Raw genomic sequence first — 20,686 nt, 5'->3', positions numbered from 1 at the left:
AGTGAAAAATGTTCAACATATTTTGTATTCTATGTGGCTAAAATTGTTGAAATGATTACCATTATAAGTTTATTATAAAATATGTTATTTAATACACTTAAAAATGTGATATTTGAAGTATTCTTTGATATTTTTGTTTGTTTAAAATTTAATTGCTGTTTAAAATATTGTTCAATGTTTGATCATAAAGTTGCCTACATCGTCATATCAAACTAATTGAATTGCGCACCCAAACTAAACACCGGGTAAATGCAATTGTTCTAAAAATGACAATCAAGGTTCCTTGATTTATGGAACATCTAACTAAACTATATATATTACACCAATTACTTAAATATTTCAAACCATGTACTTTTAATCATCGACTATTAAGTTACATTTACAATTATTAGTTATATGAAGTAGCAACTGAAGAAGTATATTTCTATTAAATTCTTTATTATTACCATATGGTTCGTTATTGTTTACTTTGCGTAAGATTTATTACGACAACAGACTGGTAATGACTGGTAGTTAAAGTTTCGTGGGATAAACAAAATTTTGTTTCCGTTTCGCGTCTTTCCGGCTCCAAAACTTTTTCATTCCAGTACTGCCTCAGATGCGTTGCTAATAATACAACTCTTATTCTACCAGCAGCAATATTCTAACTTGTTCACTCCTTGCTCTGCCCTCTCACCAAACGTATCTGCAGTTCAGAAAGTTTAAAGTCAAGTTGATAAACAGAGTTACAGAATTATGGTTGTGATTGATGTACAAAAAGAGATTTTGGTCATGGATTCCATTGAGAAAATGAAACTTAGAGTAAGATTAATGGTTTTTAATTGAATTTAATAGTTTGAATTAACATTATTATTTAATAGACTAAACTTGAATATAATATTTAAGGTATTCGTAATATTCATACTTACTTTATTCTATCAATAATAATATTTACTACTATAGTAATAGAACATCCAACAAGTTAACAAAAATATCATAAATACATAAGGATAACTATTCATAATAATTACAAAAGGCTATTGACTATGGAGTCTATAACAAATAATGAATTGGAAGCAATATTTATATATGTTTTTGAGGATTAACATTTTTTTTATTTAATCTTAATTTTTATATATTTCAATGTTTATAAAAATAAAATAACTGAAATAATTGGTTTTGCGTTATCATCGGACAATATTAATAATTAGTTGTAGTGTTATATAAAATAAAAAAAATGGTGCAAATAAACGACTAATTATAATTTGTATATGTAGAAAGAAATAATCGAAGTATTAATGACAATTTAGAAATGTGAATATGAAAAACGTCATAAATTGTCAATTATGAAAATATTGCAATATTAAGTAATTAAACAAAACTTTTTTCAAACTTTATTTTAATGGTCACAATGTTTATTTTTAATGAAGATTGTTTTCTGGTTTGAAATTATTGTCCTTTTTTATAATAATAAGAAAATGTATAGTCTTGTGATCATTGAATTTAAAATAATTCAAATAATGCATTGTTTTGAAAGATAAACAACGCGTTGAAGGAATAACAAGATTAATAGTAAATGGTATTAATCTTGTTATTCCTTCCATTTATAAAATTTACGGCCACTCTTAGGATGAAAAACTTCTAATAAATTCTACTATAATTACACAAATGGAAATAATGGGAAAGATTTTTTTCTTTATTTGCAAAAATGTATGGTTTCTAAAATAATAATAATAATTTATTGGGCAAACATCAATACATAAGAAGAAGAGAAAAAAAAAGTACAATTTATACATAAATAAATTTTAACATACAATGAAAATATATATACTAATAGGCTGGCCAAAGGGCTAACGATGGTTTCTATTAATGTGGATATGTCAAAAACTGTAGTGTTAGTGTATGTAGAACCTTTTTTAGAAGTTCATTCATTGGGTTTTTAGAAATATATAGCTCCTTTTTATATGTTGCACAGACTTGTGTCTTCAATTGATTAGGTAGACAATCAATTTTATTTGAATCTTATATAATCTATTCTAGTAATATTTGTTTTAAACCCTTATAACATCAATAGTCCTATACAGCAGAAAATATTATTGTTGTGAATGAAAATTTAATTATTTTGACTGTTACAATAAAAAATATTATTTTAATTACTGTCGATGCCAAAAAAAACTATGAAGTGTATTTTTGTAGTAATGTTGATTAAAACGTTTAGTGTAAATCTTTCTGATATTGTATATAATTGAAAGAACATATCATCGTCTCAAATCGATAGATCGAACGTGTTATTTTTTTTTATTGCTTCGAATATTTGCCAAAACGATTTCAAACACATTCGCGAAGGTTGCACGACCCGTCCCGCAGACTAATGAACTTATTAAGTTGCGTTAAGTGCCAGACCTTCGGAATTCCTAAATATTTACACGTTCCAGTCTCTCTTGGGGGTAGACATCATACCGTTTCCGAAGTAAAAATAGAAGAAAACACTGTCCCGCTGTTTCGTAAATATTACAACAAAACATTCTATGGATTGTTTTTCTCTTTTTTTTTCGTGTATCTTGTTTGATAATTGCTTTTAATCATGTTAGTCAATAGATGGAAATAGATGGAAAGGCAGTATAAATTTGAAAACGTGAATCACGCTGAGAAAGACAAACGTGAATGATATCAAAAATGCTGAATTTGTGCCAAGTAAATATTATTCGAAAGGAAAAGTTTGCTGGAAAATGGATGTTGTGGGTGCAACAAGACCAAGTAATAACACGTGTGAATCATACGCGTGCGAGATCATGATTTGACACCTTGCAATGTAATGACTAATGTCTCTGGATTTATTTGGAATTGAGTTTTGAACTTTTTTTAAATCATGAAAGTTTGTTGCTGCTCGTGACTAGAAATATTGGATAAAAAATTATAACATTAAAGAACCCCAAAATTATAAAGTATTACGTACCATAATTATAAGTCAAATGATCTTAAAAAGATCATTCTTACAGTATTTGTTGGTGTTGCAATAACAGTACAAAATTACAGGTTTTTCAGAATGTAATAAATGCATTACATTTGCATTTCCTTAGTAATTATTGATATATTATAACATTCAGTAGATATACAATAATATTCACACAAATATACAATTACATACGTACCAAAAAGAAAAATAATAAAATACTGTTGTAAATGATGTTGTAACTTACGCATAATAAATACCAATTACAGTAAAACCTCGCTTAACGAGCACCTTGCACAGCGAGCATTTCGCAAAGCAACTTTAAAAGAAAAATTTTGAAACAATTTTTTTAAAGTATTTAATATATTATTTCTATTGAATTTTTCCTGCAAAAAATATTGTGAGGTAAATAGATTCTTGTATAGTTTTGTAGAAAAGCAGTTTTCGATAATGAAAGAAAATGTTTAAGAATAATTCTATACTTACAAATTGAGATTTTATTTTGAATCAAATATTTCTATACAAATTTCTAGAGTATTCAAATTTTTCTGGAGATGTCAATTTTCTTCTGTATTTGGTCTGGACATGGAGAGATAATATATCAGAACTGCACAAAGCTTATTTGAGAACGTAGTTGGAAGATGCACCTAGAAAAACAAATTCAATCGATATTCATATGTATGTTTTCACAATGTATGACACCTACAAAAGTATCGATTTTGTAAAATGAAATATTAATTTTATATCCTAAGTAAAATAGAGCTTACTATGGTTAAATTAATGACTCCCAAGTGCTGATCTCGAAACAGAGTTAAATAGAGTGGAAACTGTTCAATGTATTTAAAATATGTGCTAAATAATGATTAAACTTTCTGCACTATTGATGTCTCTTTAATGCAACGCTTTTACTCAGAAGCAGCAAAAGTTTACATCATAATAAATATAATTTTATTTTCTTTATATTTCTAATATTTAACGAAGTATCCAACACTTATTTTTATTTATTAATTATAAAAAAAATCATTTTGATAATAACAGAATTTTATTAAATAAAGGATTTAAAAGAAAAGCAAGATTTGACCAGATGTATTTATTTATATACTGCAATATCTCATATAGTCCGGACTATTTGAAAGCTGACTGACCGTGGTCTTTAATGAGACGTAAAATAGTTTTGTGTACTAATTTTTTGGAATTTCCTTAGTAAACCGGAATTTAGTAAATCCGGACTGAACGGATTATGCGAGTAAATATTGATGTAATTGTAGAATATTGTAATGTATGTTTTTTTATCTATATTTTTGGTAAACTGAATATTATGCTATTAAAAAGCAAGCGTTTATAAATTAAATTATATACTGTCACAATGTGTGCAAATTTGAAAACTGTAATAACTAAAGTATCGATTTTACAAATTGAAATATGAATTTTAGATCCTTGAGGACGCAACTAAGTAAAATATGTACGGTCTATATGAAATTAATGATTTTTAGTGGTTGATTATCGAACAATGTAGAATAGATGAAACTGTTCAATGTACTTAAAATGCATGCTAAATAATGACTAAAACTTTCTCAGTTAATTGATGTTACGTTAATGTAGTCCTTTTGTGTTTTTTTGTTGTTGTTTGTAAATAGGAGGAGCGGCGGAGGACGGGACGTTACATGGCCGCCGGCGTTGCGATATTTCTGTCCCTGTTGGGACTTTACCAAGCTGTGGCAAGGGGAACACCAGAGTACGCGGCGCTTTTCGCACCCGCTTTGATTATGTTCATTTACATCCTTTGGATCCTTTACGCCTCCAAAAGTCAAATGAAATCTGTGAAGGTAATTTAAAAAAGAGACATAGAAAATATATTTTTTCCTCTAAATATTTAATAATTAATCAAATGCAGATATCCCTGGTATAACAAGATATTTTTACAACAAGATTTCGATATATCAGAATTAAAAAAAATACACCCAATCCTATTGCTTTGAACATATTCACTTAACGAGGTTTAGTAAATAGTAAAAGTTTGAGGAAGTGCTGAGTTCTATCAATGATCCGTACGCGACATAGCTCTTGTAGTTTACTAATACTAAGCGTATGACTAGGTCATTTTATTTAGAAAAGTTTTATTTTATTAATTAATAAGATAATAATTTACTAGCTCTGCAATCTTTTAAGATGATTTATTAATATTTTTTGTATAGGTATGAATTATGTAGTGAATCATAATTCTACATAACACCATTTATCACCACATGCTATTTTCTAGGAATGTAACTACGCTTTTATACGAGGAATTTCTCTATTTAATAACTAATCAAATATTAAATCCCTCGACTGAAACCAGTATTAGGAATTTTGGTGTGATTACATGCATCACGCGTTCCGCTCCAAGAAATTACAGCTTGTACTTTAAAACGAATTACGTGTGATGGATGTTTGATAATCTGATACCTCATTAAAACTTTGAGCAGTAGTATCGTCCGCTTAATTTCATAATCAGTATTGTCAGTACGCGTTTCTTTTTTTCTCTTATTCGCGGAGAGAGTGGCAAAAGCAGAGGAAACTCGATACGATCATGGACACTAATAATGAGCTAATTTTCTTAAAAAGTAATTTTCTCGCCTGGCCGAGAAACGTCGACGGAATTAAGTTACCATTTTCCTTTGGCTTCGCCGTTTCATAACCGGCATGTTGCGAAACGACGGGATCGAGTGAGGTCGACATTTTTCTTTCATTCTCTCAGACTACAACAAATCGAATTATTAGGAAAGCGTGGCGTCCATCTAACCTTATGAAAATTGTGCAACGTGTTTCGCGAATTTAAATTTTATAACCGACGACAACAATTAACTTAATTAATATTGGACTATAATTTACTTATAATTTATGAAATTATCATTGTAGATGAGAATTTATAACCAACCTTTTCATCTTTCAAATTAGTTATTACCCTCTGTCTTAAAATTGTAGGAGAAAATATGTTTTTTTATACAGTTGAACCTCGCTTAACGAGCACGTCGCATAACTTGCATTTCGCTTAACGATCAAAATGAATTGTAAGAAAAATGACTCGCTTAACGAGCGACGTTTCACATAACGAATAACGATGAGAAGAGATTGACCCGGATTGCGCGCCTGCTACATCATTTTTAAAACTTGTTTACACATATTATGTGTATTTTTGAACAAGTTTCAATAAACCAGTAAAAAATCTGGAAATTTTGAAACGGATTAAACCGTTAAGCGAGGTTCCACTGTATTTAGATTTTTTTCCGTTGAGTTGAAGTTATATTATTTCTTATTGATGGAATTATCTTTGCCAATTATAAAGATTAATATTTAAAATCTTTAAATCTTGTTTCAAATTCATTTCTAAGATTTGATTTTTATTCTGAGTATTTATAATACGATGCAGTATCATCAACACTTAATTTGTTCATGTTGCAAGTCGAAAAGTGCGTTAAATCTTCATTTTTCAGTTGCTTTTCCCAAAGAACTAGCTTACATTTGATTGCTTTAATTATGTCTAACATGTTCGTAGTGATCTGATCTGAACAGAGTATAATTCAAAAAACGTTTAGCAAATTCTCAGTATCTTATTTGTATTCTGTATCGGTTTTTTATTTTATTATATATTATATTAGTTATTGTGTGCCGATATATTGGCCGGGCCGCAAAAATGTTCGTTGCGGGCCGGGAGTTTGACACACCTGATTTAATAGAACTGAAGCTGAGTAGCACCAGTGTTAAACAACAAAATTAAAAAGTAAAATATTAATAAAGATATTAAGATATCTTAAAAGCTGAAAAATTTCATGTACTTGGTATTAAGATAAATATAATTACAAACGTAAGATTGCGATGAAATTTGTAAAATATTTTTATTTGTAATGATTTCAGTAATAGAAAATTATATTGTTATTGAAATATATAAATTAGTTATTAATAGAATGGCGAATAAATACATATACAGCAATAGATCGCACAGTGTAGCTTAGTTCAGCGCGGATTCACTATGGTTAGATTTAAAAAACTCAAATATACTAAATTTTAGTAGAGCTTAAATAAATATTTTGTCAAATATTTCTTTCGAGCGGTTTATTTTTTGTATGTAGTTTGTTTGCCGATTAGTACGGTTTCAAACAGGCCGAGATATTGGCTGAACCGAATACCCGCATTATGCAAAGTCTTCCTGTACTTTGAACAAGGACATCTTGAGAGTATATATTGCACTTAGTTGATGCTCTTTAATGCATAAATACCGTACTGGTATTATTAGGTTTCAAATGTTTTTATTTATATGTGAAATGGGTTACATATTTGGGTTTTACATAAGTAGTCATACTGCTTAAGCCTAAGATCTTTCAGCATGCAGTTTGTGGGTTACAGATTTTGATATATATATATATATTTGTAGAGTAATTCAGAACATTCTTTAAACAGGAAGATATTTTGAACATAAATAGACATTTTAGAGACACACATTTAAAGATGTACACATTTAGAGAAGTTTAGAGAAATTTAAGATTTACACATTTTAAAGAAAACACACTATTTAAGGACAGATAAACACACATTAACACATTAAGAAATAAGAAGTACACATTTAGAGAAATTTAAGATTTACGCATTTTAGGGAACATCAGTTAATAATATTTAACACACTATTTAGCGACAGATAAATACATTAACACATTAAGAAATAGAAGCAAGAAATTGGAACATCACATAAAGAATGGGCTAATGTTTTGAATGAGATCATTGAAAATGGGAACATCAGATTCGAGATTCTGCACCAGCTTAGCTGGAGGGAATGGGGTTTTTGTTTTTTGGTTTTAGCCTGAGACAGCTTCTGGGAGGAAGTTTGAATAGAGAAAGTGTATGATGATTATGTGTTTGGATTCTTAGAGCTAGTTTTCCTTGGAGTGTATTTATGAAGTCTGTAATGCTGGGGAAGGGAACAAGATCGTAGAGTTGAGCTGAAGGATATTTGTAATGTAGCTTAAGGATTTTTTGGATTATTTTTCTTTCGAATTGTAATAGTCTTTTTAGCAGTTGTGGTGAAAAGAGGGTGTGAGTTACGATGGGGTATGTGATTACAGGATGGATGTATGTTTTGTATATGTGTAGTGTATTAGTAGAGCATCCTCCCAGTTTGGATCTGAAGCAGGCTATAAGGTTGAAGAGGAGATTAACTGTTTTAAGAATGTTTACAATTTGCGTACTTTGATTGAGGCTCCGTGGTATTATTAGTATACGTTAATCTGTGGTTCAATTTGGATATTCTTGTATTAAATTTTGATCTAGAATTAGTTTTAGAGCTTCTTGTTGTCTAAAGTTGCATTTTATTATAGTAACAATTTAATTTATACGTAGAATTCGATTCCATAAATATAAAATTGAAATTTATCTTTATCTGACAATTTCCGAGTCCTTTCAATGTTTCAATTTTCTTTAGATCCAACTAACATTAATATTGATAATAACTTTTGTATGACTTTCAAAAACTTTAAATATGTTTTCCAATGCAGATATTGTATTATCAATTATTGCTTTGAAACATTCAGTTTTTATATTATTTAAATTTAATCAGGCAGTTGTCTGTTCAATATAGTTATTGTTTAAGTTTGTAATATTTAGTAAGATAGTATTAATAAAATAATCTTAGCCTTAAACTACTGTTTATTTTTGAAAAGCACTGCATTTCAGCCACTAACACTGCGCGACTGTATATATTTTGAGAACAGAATTTCAAAAATTCCAAAAATTCAATTTCTCTTTAACCGTTAATTTATGCAGAAACAAATTGAAAATAAATTTGAAACGTTTATTTATCATTACCATAATAAAATAACAAACGATGATAATCATAACATCATATTATATAATCAAATCTCATTTACCGTTCAAATACTGGGGAGCGGGGGAGGGCCGAATATAAAATATGTAAATTAACTTTCTCGATAAAATCAGTTTCATGGATGATCCCTCTTCATTCCTTAAACGACAAAGTTTTCGCACGAGTTTTAATCTCGGAAAGTTTCTCGCTGCGATTACGGCATTTTGTAATTGGCAACATACGTATTCTCTTTTTTTTGTCTGCTTGGTCTTCTTTTGCCATCTTTAACCTTGTCCGCCCCTATTTTATTGCAATCCTCCGCTATTTTACCCCATCTCAGAATTACCGCTCCAACATCCCAGTTGGAAAAAGTTCTGAGTCAGCAATCAATCTAATATGGGCGGAAATAACGTTATGAATACTGAATGGTTCCGGGTAGGAAGCGCGGCTTCGGATGAATTCCGGCCAGAAACATTTGCATAAAAAGAACTAGAAAAAAATAAATAAAAGAGACGGTGGCGAATTTAATACAATTTCATTCAACTTGGCGAGTGGCTGGAGACACGTTCCAGTCGGCCCATACCAAATCGAATGAACTGCCAAAATGAATTAAGCGCAGCAAGAGCAAGTAGACTCTTTTTGACACTTTTCATTTTTTTTTTTTGTAATTCTTTTCTTTGTTTTATTTCTCTCGTTCACCGTTCATGTTTTCGCTGTTGTGCCAGTTTATTTCTTCTTACACCAAGTTATTTCGAGAGATTTTATTAGTGTTCGGCCACATGACACGGACACGGATTGGTTTTACGGCCGATTTACCATTGAAATGACACGAATATCTAGAGAAAAAAAACACGGTTTCGACTTTTTTACGACAACGTTTACAGTCCACACGTCAACCTATTAAACACTTTTATTTTACGATTTTACATTCACATTTAGTTCATTCCTATAAAATAATAATTTCACTACATCATATCACGTAGACAGGTACATAATGAAAAATAATAAATGATAGTATATGAGAGTAATGTAGCGTGTTTCATAAATGTCCTTTATAATTACGGTATTCACAGTAATTAACACAATACCTAGCGTAATGATATCCATTGTGTGACTATTGAGACTAATAAACATTTATTCACATAAATTACCTCTAAAACCCTATGTTTATACTGCGGAACCTCGTCTCTCCATTATAATAGTTTCAGTTTTCGAATAAACCTGTTTTCAAATAGTCCAAAATTGAACACATACATTGTATAGTGTCGTAATTATGAAAAGACAGCCTTGAGGAACAAATTATCGAAAATTATATTCTATCTTATTATGATGAATATTTACTAAATCTCATCACGATTAATAACTGTTGTTAAATGCAAGTTTGTACGTTTATTAGTAATAAATATCAATTTTCAATTAAAACCAATGAACAATAGTAACGGTAGTAACTATTTTAGAAAATTATTGAAATATTGTCAGTATAGTACATAAAGTACATTCTTTATTATATGTTTTTTAAATCATTGTTATCATACTTACTGGATAATTCATTATTTTAAATTTATAGGCGGAAACACCTCAGTCATTTGGGTTATATTATGGCTATTAAATATGATTAAAATAATCAATTTATTCTTTAAAACACCAAAATATTAAGCAGTTTCAATTGTATATTTTATTAAGTAATTTTTGTTTATAATTAAGATCATTCAGTACTATATCTAATTTGAACTTAATTAAAATATGTTAATATTATATTTGTTGCTGGTTTGGAAATTATTAGAGAATAAGTAATTAATTTGTAAATTACAGAAAATCTATTCATTTATTATTTATTTTATTTGAAACTTTATATGATAAATTCTAAATAATGAATTATTAGTATATAAATAGACGTGATAATAATCAAAAATTATTGTATATATACAATAGATTTATAACAAAATTTAATAGAATTGAAACTATTGAAAATCTTAGTAATCTTGATGAACTCGTTAATAATAATAAATTGATGAGTGTAAATAGAATATGTATTTGAGAAAATTTGATTTCTATTATTATCAGAATCGATCATTTAATTTAGATAATTGTGTAATGAAGATGTAGAGTTATATAAAATTTGTTATACGAGAAAAGACTAATATAAAAAAAATGAGTTAAAACTTCAATAAAGCGATAAAGTCAAACTACACGAGTAGTAGAAAGTATGCTGTTTGATAGGACACCAAAGTAGTGGAGCTTTTCCAGCGCGAAGGATATTACTCGTTAGAAGTGGATAAGTTGAAGCTTATTGGATTTTGATGTACAGGATAGAAGCACATAAAAAGATAAAAGCGAACTCGAGGAAACAAGTTTAAGCAGATACAAAAACATCCATGTTCATGCATCCTTTATTAACATATTGTATTTGCCTTTCTACCTACTTGAAGCTATTTAAATAATAAATATTGAGAGTTTTATAATCAACAAGAAACTCATACCTGGGGAAACTTATGAAAGTGTTCTTAAAATATTGAAAATCTATTATGATAGTAATAATAAAAATATTTATCTATTGCACACCCACATATGTGCCGTGATCTTAACAAAATCAATCACGGCCTTTACGTCGTTTGTTGCGTCATGGCACATTTCGTCTGCAAAAGCTGTAAACATATCGCTTTCTTTCTTTCCGCAATTTGGAAGAACAAATTAAATTGCAGCGGACGGACGGAAGTATAGGGGGAGACGCTGAGTACGAGTTGTTGGTTTTCATTAAATTAGAAGTCTGATGTTGTGGACAGCCTCTCGACTAGGAGAATAATTTGAAGCAAATGCCTTGTCTCCTTTAAGTAAAAACCATTTAAGTCTATGTCTGTCTCTGTGCAATAATCGTATTCTAATTATCTCCCGGAGCAAGTCTAGATGGCATATCGGCATCGCACGCAGCATCCGAACCTAGCCTAGACTCGTAACTAAATAATTAGTTAATTAAAGCGACGTTAATGAAAACGATGTCAAACATTATCAAGGTTGCCCTGGAAATTGACCGCAGCTTTGTATAGCTTTGTTTAGCAAAACTAAAATCGATCAATTAATTACTAAATTTTGATCGTCAATTAATTTACAAAATAAACAAACGAATTTACTTAATTTAAATACATTTATTCATTTGATAAAATAAAGTAAAAGTATCATATTTAGCCAGTTAAATAGTACAATTTATTAACTGGTAATTTCTCATATCTAAACAATAATATTGAAGTCTGATAATTCTTTCAATATTTGACTCGCGTTAATAATATGTGTTATAGTATAGCTATAACAAATTTATAACGTTTAATCAATTTATTGGATTTTATTTATTTTCTCAACAATTATCCAGTCCTCGAAACATTCCCATATTTTGCTTGTCTGTAGAAGTAACATAACACTGGTTTCAATATATAATACAAAATTAGTTTGAAACTCAAAATGTTAATGATAACTTAACTAATTAAATAAAATAGATTTGTAGTAGAATGGAAATTTTTCAAAATTATCATTTACTTTAATGATATAAAACTAATGTAATGTAAATTATTGAGAAACTAATGTTTATCATTGTATTTGAGAGGTACAGCTGTTATTGTGCGACCCATTAACAATGTTATGTGTACAGGTTGAAAAACGCTGTTTTATTTGAACCAATTTCTAAGAAAAAAACTATCACCGCATCTACAGTATGTGTGGCATCTGTCTCTGGGGTGTACCAACTTCTACTTAAAAATGTCAGCAGATCGAATTAACTTATATTCAATCAAGATGTTGATGATTTGTGTATTTATGTTTTTAAGATAGACTTTCTTAATTTCAACTATACCACTAGTTCCTAGTCAAAACCTATATTTTTTTATTATCTATCAATACTGTAAATCAGTGGTTTCCAAATTTCTTTAAAAAAATATAACCTTATTTTAATTTCTAAAATTACATGAATGATCAGCATAAATTCCAATAATTTTTTGAAAATTATATTTCTAGTAATTTTTTCTCGTTTTCCCCTTGAACTGATCGTCATCAATATAAGTAAGATATTGTAAGATAGGAAATATATTTTCAGATTCAATAATTTGGATAGTCGTGTAATATACAAATGTAATTTTTTGGAAGAAATGGTGTAATGACTGTAATTCTAAATGTTATGATGTACATTTATAAAGAAACCCAATACCGCAACCACACTATGCGTGAAATGGGACATAAATGTATGTCGGCTGTATAAACTACTACGTACATATGTCAGGTCACTATGTTATAGTTTCTGGTCAATAATTATTAAATTGTTTTTTGAATTTGAACGTCATCAAGTTAATCGTCATACATTTGACTGCCGTCTATGCGACAAATCAGTAATTTTAAATTAGTTCAATTAATAAATTGATGAAATATTTATATAGTTCCTGCCATTTCCTAATATGTTTGATATGTTATGCAATGTCATCAGACGTTAAGAATAGAGATTGAAGGGAATATCACGGTATATGAAATATTGGACTTTAAATATAGAAAATTGACCTTTACTTTGCCTAAATAAGTGCGTTCGAAATTGATTGGTTTATGGATACAAGACGGACACGAAAAAAGAAACTTTCTGTTTATTTTTGCAAAAGCCGGCACCGAAAATAACGCGCATTCACCTGCGCTGCCCGCATTTAATTAACCGATCGCTCAAAATGTTATTAATATTTCTGAATCTAAACCGCACGTCCAACCGACGGAAAAATGCCAGATTGCTTTTTTTATGCGAGATTTTTATGCTAGAATTTTTATAAACAGATTTTTTTTTACATTTTTATGTTTTTGTTTTTGTATTCAGGATTTGGAGAAGGCAAAGGCACAACCGGATGAGGTGACACCGGATTGGAATATCATCGATCCCGAGAAACTGGAGGAAGTGCAGAAAATTGAGAAAGACAATGCTGATAAGGAAAACAGGCAGCAGCATATGTTCAGCAGGTCCTATTCAATTGCCTGACAAGAGTATTTATTGTACATTATGCTCATTGATTTAGTTATACAATGCATTTACGGATTCAAAGAAATAGCATAGCTGTCTGATTTGAAGGATGTTATGATTTTATTGATAAATACGTCCATCTGTTATACTTAGCTCCCAAAGGATTAATTCATTTTGATAAAAATCCATTTCGTATGTATGTGCTATGTAGTTATCATTCAATAAAAATCATTTTGTAATACGAATACACGTATTTTCTCTTACCATTTATATTATAAACAATATTGATCAATATACTAACAAAATTACATTTTTTCATTAATGTGCAAAAATAGTACTATTATATATATAAAATATATATTTCAAATAAAATATAATTTTAACCTATAGGAATACATTAATAGCAGTTAATGCACATATTTATTGAGAAACTAATGTTTAATCATTTTCCTAATGTTAAATCGTTTTAATTATTTTATGACTCGGAAATTCACGTTTAGGTCAGACTTGTTTAAAATTTGCTGATTAAGGTTATTGGATCATAGACTTATATTTAATTCTCATTTTTTTTTTATTATTTTATAAAAAGTAATATGCATTAAAATTAGTCCGGTTTCAAACAGTCTGGGAATAACAATTTCATTAATAAGAAAAAAAATGGTTTATTTTTTGTGAGTTTATACTTATAATTACTGTAATAAAATTTTAACCTATAGGAATACATTAATAGCAGTTAATGCACATATTTATTGAGAAACTAATGTTTAATCATTTTCCTAATGTTAAATCATTTTCCTGTTTAAACTCTGAAAACTCACTGTAATGTAACATGCTATTTCTTGCATACCATGATTACTTTTTTGAACCAATAAGCGGATCCACGTTCGGCTCATAATTTAAAACGTATTCGAGAGACAGCTGCTTTTCTTGCAAGAAAATATATATACTTTTGTTTTGACAATAAATTCTTAGTTTCATTATCTCTACTGTATATGCAATTTACATAGTCAGCAATCGATGTAAAGACGAAAAAAACAACAACATAAGAAATATTTTTTGAAAATTTGCTGAAAACTGTTTATACATGATTCAATGATGTAATAAATACAGTTTAAGTTGATAAGACCGAATAGTAATTTCATTAATAAATAAAAATTAATTTATTTTTAGATGTGTTTATAGTTTTAATTACTGTAATAAATCTTTTGACCTACATAAATAATATGACGCATGATTTTAATATAAAATATATTGGAATATATTAATAGTAGTTAATGCACACATTTATATTAAATATGTATAATTTTACATATTAAATTTTAATATTTGCGTATATTTTTTTAATTCAAAAAATAATTTAGTGAGAATGTAATATTTTATATTTTTTAAATTATAATATTTTATTAATCTAAAAGAGTAACAAAACAGAAATCATTAATTAGTGCTGTCAATTTTCGCGGATCAAGGACAAGTGCCTCTTTCATTATGTACAACAGTCTAACAACCTCATTAATTTATGTTTCTCTTTTAATTAATTTCTTCCACTAGATATGAATCCTTCCTTCCATGAATTAAAAATGTGTTAATTTAAAAAGTAAAAAATAAGATGATTTTGGTTTTATGAATTATGAAGTAATTGCTTTATTTAATCTATGAATATTTCTATGAGATGCATATTTTGAAAGTACAGAGTTCAATGTTGTATGTTAAATGAAAAATATGCATTATTTTTTGACATGATTAAAAAAAATAATTATGCGCTTTTTTTTTCTGTTTGTTCGCAGTAATTGCATCTGGTGCTCGTGATTTGTTGCGAAATTTTCGCGTCGCGGAAGTCGAAAGCAATTTAAGTTCTTGCTGAAACTCATTTCCAGCGTTTTCGGATTAATCGGATTTCATATGGGTAGGAAAAGGGATGGAGGGATGACGACGAGACTACGGTACGAGAGGATAAAAAAAGGAACAAGAGGTATATAGTGTGAGAAAAGGGTGCGCAAAAAGAAGAAAGGTTAAGGGCTGAAGAGACGAAATGAGTTAGTACAATGCAACAGGATACGTGTGGGTGTGTGAACGTGCGAAAGTTTGGAGGACGAGTGAGAACGAGAGAGACGGAGAGTAAATTGGTGGAAATCTGTCTGCGAACGAGGGAAATGTCGAAGGGCGAATTCCTACAGACATTCCGGGCTCTATTGGGCATGTACAGAAGATTGAATTTTATTGCCAAACGAAACAATGTTTAAAACAATTTTAGTGACATTGCGTTTTTCTTTTACGGGCAAGTTAGGGTTGCCCTAGAAATGTGAAAATAAACAGACGTATAATGCCCTTATATTCAAGGGTGCCAACTATCGCATTCCAAAATGTATTTGCCGATTTTCTGATACATTTTGTCATACCTTTTGTCATCTTTCCGTCAACTTCATTATCTCACGCTGATAGAACTTCTAGTCTTTATCAGTAAAATACTGAACTAAGTGTAATCATCATTGGAGCTTTTAACAGTCAAGGAATTTTGTTAGGCTCTAAATAAATGGTAATCGCATGGCGTTAAGTCACGGCTATACGGATGTGACATCACTTCTGGCTGTCATGGTGCACAACACCTTTACCAACTCTGGCCGTTTTTCAATCGCCGAATCAACTTCCAAATATTCACTAGATTGACGAAAATACTATTTATTGTACCCTCTTCGGTACAGTGGGCAAAAATGGGTTAAGTATATATATATATATGTATTTTTAATACCAGATTAATAATAATTAAAAAATAAATTATAAGATCTATGAATACTAAAAATAATTAAATAAATAAAACTGTTTGTGAATGGTTGCGATGTGTCTCAACATTATTACATAATTTCGTATTTGGTGGAGTTACGAGACATATGCGAGGGAGAAATTGACTATTTTACCCATGGGACTTAGAACACCCGCATAATCTCACTTCATCCCAAATATTATAACCCGTAAATATTTACTGCCCTTAAGCCACCCTCCAAATCCCTTATTATTTCATACTAATTCGCAATTAATATCATATCTGCATAAAAAAAACAACATTTAATCAAGTTTAATCATTCAAATCATAAAATTTATTTAATTTAAATTATTGAAATTGTGATTAAATCATTTAATTGATAATATTAAATAAATACATTTGGCAATTAATTATTGATTAGAACGTTTTGTTAAGTTAATTGAAACAAATGTTTTATAACTTGAAAATAATAATTTTATTAGTCATACTAGAAAGGTAGAAAATCATCATGTGAATTCAATTTATTATTTTTACAAGAATTAACTTTGCAACCGAGTTGTATAAACTTTCAACCTGTCAAGTCACTTTGAAGTGCACGATTAAAGAATTGCACAATTTGCGTAAGTGTATTTTCTTTCGAGATGACTTGAATATAAACTGTGTAATAATGCTCACAATATATTATTTATAATACATTAATAAGCATTTTTTTGATATAGAGTAGAACCTGTTTTTGTGCGGACCATTTTATGCGGTCCTTTTTATGCGATTATTTTAGTGCGATTTTCTTTGTTCGGTTTTTTTTATGCGGTATATGAAATCCAACCAATTCCAACAGCGTTGGCACCTTTGTAATGCTCAAACGATTCTATTAGTCGATTTTGGACCAATTTATCACAATAAGATGCGCGTTTTGGATTATCACGAGTAGGTGAATTATGTATGTGCATTTTTAAAATTTCTCCATATGTAAAATGAGAAATTAAATGTTTTTAAAATGTTTCCATGTGTAATTAAATTTTTTATTTATTAATAAAAATTTCGAATATTTTTTTTTGTGCGGCACAAAAACAGGTTTTATTTTATGTAAATTTATAATAATTATATAACTCTTAATATTAAAATATATTCTCATTTCAAGCAAAAATCCCAAAAATGTTACTTAGTTACTCATTAAAATTTACTGAAAATGTACAATAACAACTCTGTTTCTACATAACATGAAATTACTCAGAATTCAAAACTATAATAAATGTATGAGTATAAATATATTATTATTATTAAACATATCTGGACAATAAAAGGGTTGAAGTAGTTATTAGTAATTATATCAATATAATAAATATATAAATTTTGATCATATTATTTCTTATCCTAAATATAAAATAATAATAATATGTACAAAGCTAATTATTATTAAGAAATAAGGATGAAATAAATTTTGTCTTCTTAAACACAAAAATACTAAAAGATTACAAAAGACAAAAAAATAATAATTTTGTAAAATAAATTTAATGATGTGTATTAAAGTAAATGTTTAAAAAAACAAGAAGTCCAAAAGATTGTATGAAAAAGATGTATTTTTTTTTGTTCTTTCCTACATGTTTTTTTGCAATCATTTTTGTCATTTCATGGATATTGTAATACATTGTTCTAAAAAATTTTGAAATTTAAGTAAATGTATCACTGTTAATTAATTAATTGATTTGAAAAAATAATTATAATACCGGACGGAAAGACTTCGGTCGAATTTATTTATTTGTTTTGAGAATTGTGCGAAGAAATATTAGCCATAAGTCTTTCTGACCTGACGTGAAATAATTATGGAAAATAAATATTTATATATTGTTATAGATATTGGAACAACCGGTGGCAATCGAAATCCCGACAATAAAAATCCCGACATTCGAAATTGATATAGCCGGGATTTTGATACAGTCGGGATTTTAATACTATCGGGATTATGGTTGTCGAGATTTCTATACAGTCGGGAATTTGATTGACGATAATTTTGAAGATAAGATGGAAATATTAAAAACAATTTTACTTAAGTGGTTGATGTTTTTATTTAAAGAAATATTGTATATTTAAAGTCTTTGCTACTGTTGAACAATGAATTAAATTAAGTAAAATATAAATAAAAAACCTATAATCAATAGCCCTTTGAAACAGTTGTTTTTTTTTTTGGTTTATGATATTTATATTATTATATTGAGTTTTTTTATTTTGTAATTGTCTGTTTCAATAAATTAGTATTTTATAAATAAAAAAAATATTATTCTAATTTCTGTCTATAAAACTTATTGATCTTACCACTTTTACTATTATTAGCGGATATTTGTGCTAGTTTTATAGTAGTAGAGCTTTAAATCTTCTTGAATGTACCTTAGTTCATGTTAACATCAAGTCAATAGGTTTACGATTAGAAAAAAACGACACTTGAGTTGACAGAAAACAAAATGAATGGACATTTTATGGGCTATATCGAGCAAAAAAAAAATAATAGAAGAGGATGCAAGTGTATTTCGTTGTGTGTGGAGCAATTTATAGTTTGAATTGCGAAAGCAACAGTTTAATGCGAAGTTGAAATTGGGCGCATGCCTGTTGCTTCTCTTGTCAATATCGATTCTTCCACTTTATATCCCATTAAGTCCTTCGAACTCACCACATCTTAATCAAATACAGGCTGCGTCTCATTTGCACAAATAATCTGTGCAAAAAAATGTGTAAATAAATAATTAAATAAATACGAACAACATTTGCACGAGCTGAAACGATCTGCGCTTCGCCCCCAAGGGATTACATTGCAACGCATATAGGTGGATGCGGTTTGTAGATCAGACCGTTGGAACGCATGAGCAAAAATGAAGAGTTGAGGTTATTAGAGTAAATATTTCAGATTGAATTCCATCGAGGTTGAATGGAATATTTAAGGGATGAATTTTGTGCGCATCGACTCTCTTGCACTACACTCACTCTCTCTTTCCGCACCAACGACCCACCAACCCTCGCCTTCGGTTCGTCCATCATTTTATTTCCAAATGAATCCATACTACGTCGAGCGGAAATCCCTCCTGCAGAGAAGCCGAATATAAGAAAATATAATAGAAATATATATAATATACATATATATACTAAAATACATTTGTTACATTAATTTTGCAGTTTTACGGAAATTACAATTATATTCAGACTTGATCAACAAATGTATAAGCCGAATACAAAGAATGTAAGGCTTAGTACAAATGAGGATTATAATGTTTACGTCTAGATGGGGTGTATGTTTATCTGGGTCGATACATGTTATAATCTACCTGACCTGACCTTATATGACCTAACGCAACTCAACGTAAATCCACAACAGTTTCGAAACGTACAATCCCGTTTAATGTAATAAATCAACTGTTGAACGGAATTATTATCGTCCTATGCAACATTATTAAAATTAATTAAATCTCTTTTCTGCTCTAAAGTCGTGTTGTTTATTACAAAAAATAGTTAAATACAATATGTAAAGTTACTTCTTAATATAAAAATAGTTACCTACTTTGCCATTGTTATATTTCTCTGAATAATATTTGGATGTACATGTAAGTAATTCTATTGGGAAATGCTCGAAAAATGGAAATATTATTACAATTTATTTTTTTCTTTCATATTTTTCATGTTTTGCTTATATGTTTGTTGCAATAAATGTTTTTATTGTTATATTGGTAAAAAGTTTTGAGCTTTTTTCGTTAGGTGGCTTTGGTCACTCTTTACTGCGACTTAAAGGCGACATAACGCTTTAAAATATTTTTTTTGACAATTTTGTATTTAGCGGAGCAGGCGGCTAAAAAAATTGTGTTGTTTATGGACCAAATACAGTATCGAAAGCAACAGCAAAGCGTTGGTTCCAACGCTTCCGTTCTGGTAATATGGACGTTGAAGATGAGACACGCTATGGTAGGCCAATCGTCGAAAATATTGATAAAATCATGGAAATCGTAGAGTTACACCGGCATGCGAGCACTTATTCCATTGTCATGGAACTGAAGATTAACCAGAAAACCGTTTGGAACCATTTGCATAAGGATGGTCTCACGAAGAAGCTCAATGTATGGGACAAAACACTTTTTACTTCAACCAATATATTTGTACTAAGATATTCTAAAAATAAGAAAATTAGAAGTTATTATTTTAAAT

The 20,686-nt window shown here is 29.1% G+C and overlaps 1 protein-coding gene across 1 annotated transcript; it reads left to right on the top strand.

Moving 5' to 3' along the window:
• The first annotated feature begins 350 nt into the window (after positions 1 to 350).
• Positions 351 to 13,895, top strand: LOC108556420. The gene is made up of 3 exons (XM_017912544.1): positions 351 to 801; positions 4,570 to 4,758; positions 13,603 to 13,895. The coding sequence occupies exons 1-3, from the start codon at positions 736 to 738 to the stop codon at positions 13,759 to 13,761; spliced, it is 414 nt and encodes a 137-aa protein (XP_017768033.1). The 5' UTR covers positions 351 to 735; the 3' UTR covers positions 13,762 to 13,895.
• Positions 13,896 to 20,686: the final 6,791 nt, after the last annotated feature.

This window comes from Nicrophorus vespilloides, unplaced genomic scaffold (genome assembly GCF_001412225.1).
Source record: "Nicrophorus vespilloides isolate i.1.1-1 unplaced genomic scaffold, Nicve_v1.0, whole genome shotgun sequence".
Classification (NCBI taxonomy): Eukaryota; Metazoa; Arthropoda; class Insecta; order Coleoptera; family Silphidae; genus Nicrophorus; species Nicrophorus vespilloides.
Note: the sequence above shows the minus strand (reverse complement) of the source record. Positions and strands in the feature narration are given on the sequence as shown.

Coding starts and splice junctions, on each gene's coding strand:
- LOC108556420 (XM_017912544.1), top strand. CDS start 736: ATGGTTGTGATTGATGTACAAAAAGAGATTTTGGTCATGGATTCCATT. Junction 802..4,569: donor TTGAGAAAATGAAACTTAGA/GTAAGATTAATG, acceptor GTTTGTAAATAG/GAGGAGCGGCGGAGGACGGG. Junction 4,759..13,602: donor GTCAAATGAAATCTGTGAAG/GTAATTTAAAAA, acceptor TTTTGTATTCAG/GATTTGGAGAAGGCAAAGGC.